The 4,662-nt window shown below is 66.4% G+C and overlaps 2 protein-coding genes across 2 annotated transcripts; both read left to right on the top strand.

Annotated features, from left to right (window-relative positions):
- Positions 1 to 46: 46 nt before the first annotated feature.
- MNEG_14221 (hypothetical protein) lies at positions 47 to 463 on the top strand (the record flags this gene model as incomplete). The annotated part of the gene is made up of 1 exon (XM_014037308.1): positions 47 to 463. One exon carries the CDS (start codon positions 47 to 49, stop codon positions 461 to 463), a length of 417 nt encoding a protein of 138 aa, XP_013892762.1.
- Positions 464 to 1,172: 709 nt separating this feature from the next.
- On the top strand, positions 1,173 to 4,299 carry MNEG_14220 (Regulatory protein uhpC; the record flags this gene model as incomplete). The annotated part of the gene is made up of 7 exons (XM_014037307.1): positions 1,173 to 1,205; positions 1,769 to 1,851; positions 2,083 to 2,556; positions 2,854 to 3,006; positions 3,438 to 3,582; positions 3,818 to 3,916; positions 4,096 to 4,299. The coding sequence occupies 7 exons, from the start codon at positions 1,173 to 1,175 to the stop codon at positions 4,297 to 4,299; spliced, it is 1,191 nt and encodes a 396-aa protein (XP_013892761.1).
- Positions 4,300 to 4,662: the final 363 nt, after the last annotated feature.

Genomic DNA, 4,662 nt, shown 5'->3' with positions numbered 1-4,662 from the left:
CCCCCGGGCAGGCGAGCGCGTCGCGGCCACGACGTTTGCGGTGGACATGGAGCGTCGCGCCTGCAGCGGCCTCGACCACATGCAGGTGGTGGACGCGTTCGCCAAGGCGGTGCCGCCGCCCCACAAGGTGAACCTCGGAAAGCCCGACGCGACCATTCTGGTGCAGCTGGTCCGCAACGTGTGCGCGGTGGCGGTGGCGCCGCGGTACAAGGCGCTCTGCAAGTACAACGTGCGGGTGGCGGCGGAGCCGGATGAGGAGGGGGACGCAGGGAAGGATGGGGCCGGCAAGCAGCAGGAGCAGCAGCCGCAGAAGCCGGAGCAGCAGCAGCAGCAGGAGCAGGAAGGGGCGGAGGCCGCGGCAGGGGAGGAGCCCGCGGCGGTGAAGGATGCCGCGGGCGAGCCGGCGGGGGGAGCCGCGGAGGGCGAAGTGGCTGCGGGCGGCGGAGAGGAGGCCGCAGGATGAGGTGTGGTGGCTTACGCATGGTGCGGTTGCGCATTTTTTTTTGGTTTTGTGCCACTCTTTGTATTCTGGTCGCCAACAGAGTAGCACCCTGACGCGTTCGACTGTGGACGAACTGGGGCAGGCCAGGGTACTGGCAGGCTGGACAGCACCTGGCACCCTACAGCACAGTTCTTGAAAGGACTCCTTGTCCCCGGTGTAGTGCGAGGCCCATGGTGCCACACCCGGCTGCCACATGCCATCGCGACACTGCGATGACGAGGCGTGGCTTTGTCGAGTGCCGGCGCCAGCGCCCGTGAGCTGCGCGTCGCTCGGACTGCCGCTGGTGCACCATGTGTGCAGATATTCTTGGTGCATCCCGGCGATTCATTGTTTGCACGCCTTAAACTCGATCGACGGCGCCGCGAACACAGCCAGAGCGTGAACGCGTGATCCAGCTGACCGGCAGCAGGAGAGTTCCGTACTCGATAACCCGAGGCTGCCGGACACATCATCACGTAGTGATACATATCAGGAGGGCTCTGAAGAGGGCACATTGGCCGATCGGGCCCTGCCACCTTGGCACTGCACTCTCGTTCGTTGGCCAGCTTGCCCAGCCTGAACTGCTGCCCCAGCAGTCGTCTGGAAACTTCCGGCAGTTCAGCTATCATATTCTCCGACAAACGGACGGTGTGGCCCGATCTGTGAGACTCACAGATCCGCACTAGTCAGGATGCAGGCGCTCGCCAGCACCCCTGGGAGGCAGGTAGCAAGGAGCAGAGCCCTTGCACCTAAGCTTCAATCTACGAGGCGGGTGGTACCTGGGGCGCTGCATGGATCGGGCGCAAGCAGGTGCGACGGGGGTCGCCCCTGGGCCCCCCCTCGGGTGCGCCGGCGTGGTGACGATCGCCAGCCAAGCTGGAGCCTGCTTTATGCTATGTGTGCATGTCCATCAAGCCGACATCACTAGTAAAGAGCGGGGGTGCTAATACGTGTTAATCAACACCTGCCGCAGGCCGGCGGCAATTTCGGTTCCGGCACCTGCGCAGCAGCACACCCCCGCCCTGCCTAGGCAGCAGCAGCAGCAGCAGCAGCAGCAGCAAGCGCGCCCAGCGCGACTCGTCACGTGCGAGGCCGGCGGCAGCGTGGCGGTGAGCCAATGTGGCGAGCCAGCATGTGGTTTAGTATCGCCGGGGCCACCAGGGGAGCGTGCGCAGCGGCAGGGTTGTGAGCTCGCATGGGTTCGCCAGCCCCTGGGCGGGGGACGTCCCTGGAATCTCGGGGCTGAACGCGCTGTCGCCTTCGGTGCCTGCCCCCCGCTGCCTGCAGGCCGGCGCCGACGACAAGCCGTTGGAGTACCCCCGGGAGTTCACAGTGAGGCGACTGGTTGTCTTCTTCTGCATCGTGCTGGGGTGAGCGCACGCGGCAGCCGGCGGGCCGGCGCTGCGGGCCTGCAAGTGGGCGCTCGCTCCCCCCCCCTGGCGCCACAAGGCCCCCTCCCGCACCTTGTTAGCGGCTGGATGGCGGCTGCGACGGACTTGCCACCACTGACTTTGATCCCGCAGCGCCGACGGGTCAGGCGGGAGAGCCAGCGTCTCCGTTTGCAGCCGCACGCCCGCAGCCGCCCCCCACCCTGACCGCAGCGCCGACGGGTCAGGCGGGAGAGCCAGCGTCTCCGTTTGCAGCCGCACGCCCGCAGCCGCCCCCCACCCTGACCCCAACCCCCCGCCGCGTCCCCCCGCCCGCGCGCCGCGCCCCGCCAGGTACTCCTGCTATTACCTGACGCGCAACAGCCTCACCTACACCGCCCCCATGATGGTGGCGGACCCAAAGCTCGGAATGGACATCACCCAGATCGGGGCCATGACGTCCATCTTCCCCATCGCGTACGGCATGTCCAAGTTTGTATCAGGCGTCCTCGGCGCCCGCTTCAGCCCCAGCGTGCTGCTCGCCGGCGGCCTGATGGCGACGGCGCTCATCAACATCGCGTTCGGGTTTGGGACGAGCCTGGCATGGTTCTGCTTCTTCTGGGCGCTCAACGGCACGCTGCAGGGCGTGGGGGGGCCGTGCTGCGCGCGCATCCTCACGACGTGGTTCGCGTCAAAGGAGCGCGGCACGTGAGTGCGAGAAGTGCGCGCGCCCGCGCCTGTGGGGCTCGTTTTCCTGGGGCGCGGGCGGGAGGGGGTCGAGCGCTGGGGGTGGCATTGCAACGGTTTGTGCTTGCGTCTGGGTGCGTGCGCGTGGTCTCTCCAGGGACCACGCAGCCAGACCAAGCAGAGGCATTGTTGAATTGAAGCACCAACAGCAGCAATAGCAGCAGCAGCTGGCGGGTGCATCGAGTTCCCTCTGCTGCTGCCCGTCGTCGCAAACCCACGCACTCCCTGCCGCAACCCCGCCCCCGGCCCCTGCCACAGCTACTGGGGAATGTGGAACATCGCCCACAACCTGGGTGGCTTTGCGGCGCCCCTGGTGGCGGGCGGCTTCGCCAAGGCCCTCGGCTGGAAGTGGGGCATGTGGGCGCCCGGCATCATCGGGCTGGTGGTCGGCACCTTTGTGCTCTTCGCCTGGTGAGGGGGCCTGATTGTTTGTGCGTATGTGTGTGTGTGTGTGCGTGTGTGTGTGTGTGTGTGTGTGTGTGTGTGTGTTCCGGGGCAAAGGTCGCGCCACTGCCAGGCTTGCAGGGCGCAGCGCTGCCTGGTCGCGTGCTGCCATTTGAGCGGTGGGGGTGCGGCCGGGTTCTCCATAGCGGTGCTCGTGGCGCTGCTGCGCGTGTGGCTGTTGCACGCAGCTGCGTGGCTGGTAGCGCACATCAGCTGGCCTGAGGGGCTCCTGTGCAACACAGCAGTTTCCGGCTGTGCTTTTCAGCCTCGGCCAGCCCAAAAGACGGCAGCTTCGGTCGCTAGCACTGGCCACCTCGTGCCTCCCCCAGTCCCCGCACCACCCCCTCATCCGCACCGGTTTCTGCCTCACCCCACCAACCACGACCCCCCCCCCCCAGCAAGGACAAGCCCGAGGACATCGGCTTTCCGCCCGTCGAGCCTGTGGCGGCCAAGCCCACTGCAGCCGGCGCCCCCAAGAAGAAGCCCGACGTTCTCAAGCAGCTGGTCAACACAGTGCTCAAGAACCCCTTCATCTGGGGCATGGTGGGTGGGGGTGGGGCCGCGAGGGCACGGGTGCGTTTTGGGGACGGGTTGTAGGTGCGTGCGGGCGCGGACCTGCAGACACGCGTGTTGTGCAGGCACATCGGTGGCAAGGGCACACGTCCCATACCCAAACATGCCAACCACCCCACTCCAGTACTTCACCTGAAAAGCTGACTGCCACCCCTTCATGCCCTGACCCCTGCCGCTGCCCCCACCCTGCCCTGCCCCCCCCCAGGCCCTGACCTACTTCTTCATCTACATCGTGCGCCAGGGGGTGACGTCATGGTTTGTGTTCTACCTCATAAAGGAGAAGGGCGTGGCCGACGCCGCAGACGTGAGCCAGCGCCAAAGCATGTCGATTCAGGCCTGAAGTTCGACCGAATTGACCACCCGCCTACTGGTGATGTGACAGGATGGGCGATGCATTTGCAGCCAAATAACGGAGTTTGCGGCACTTTGGGGTTCACGGGCTTTGGAGCTTGAGAAACATGCCGGCCCTCTCATCGTCCGCAGGCCGCGGTGCGCGTCAGCGGCCTGGAGCTGGGCGGCCTGTTTGGCAGCCTGCTGGCCGGGCGCATCAGCGACCTGCTGATCAGCAGGAGCGGCGGCAAGGGCGGCAACGTCGGCAAGCGCGTGCAGGTGCTTGGCGGCGACGCGGGGCGAGGCAGGGTCGCTTCCCGGAACATGCCTCTATCAGGCTCGCTCGTGCTTGTTTAGCGTGGCGCATGCGCACCTGCAGCGCGTATATGTTTGGAAAGCACACCATATCACAACATGCACCCGCTGAACGCTCCCTGCATCCTCCTTGCCCCTGCTCCACCCTCCCCCCCTTTAAACAAACTCAACCAACCCCCAGGTGGTGATGGCCTACACCGTGGGCATTGCCCTAGCGCTGCTGTCCTTCCAGGCCGTCCCCGCCGCGGCCTCGGCGCTGCAGTGGTTCAACGTGTTCATGATTGGATTCTTCCTGTACGGCCCCCAGATGCTCATAGGGCTCTGCGGCGCGGAGCTGGTGGGGCCGGACAGCGTCGGCGCCAGCGAGGGCTTCCTGGGGTGGGTGCCGCTGGCGGGGTCGGGGCC

Source organism: Monoraphidium neglectum, assembly GCF_000611645.1.
Source record: "Monoraphidium neglectum strain SAG 48.87 unplaced genomic scaffold scaffold04333, whole genome shotgun sequence".
NCBI lineage: Eukaryota > Viridiplantae > Chlorophyta > Chlorophyceae > Sphaeropleales > Selenastraceae > Monoraphidium > Monoraphidium neglectum.
This window is presented reverse-complemented; position numbering and strand designations above follow the sequence as displayed.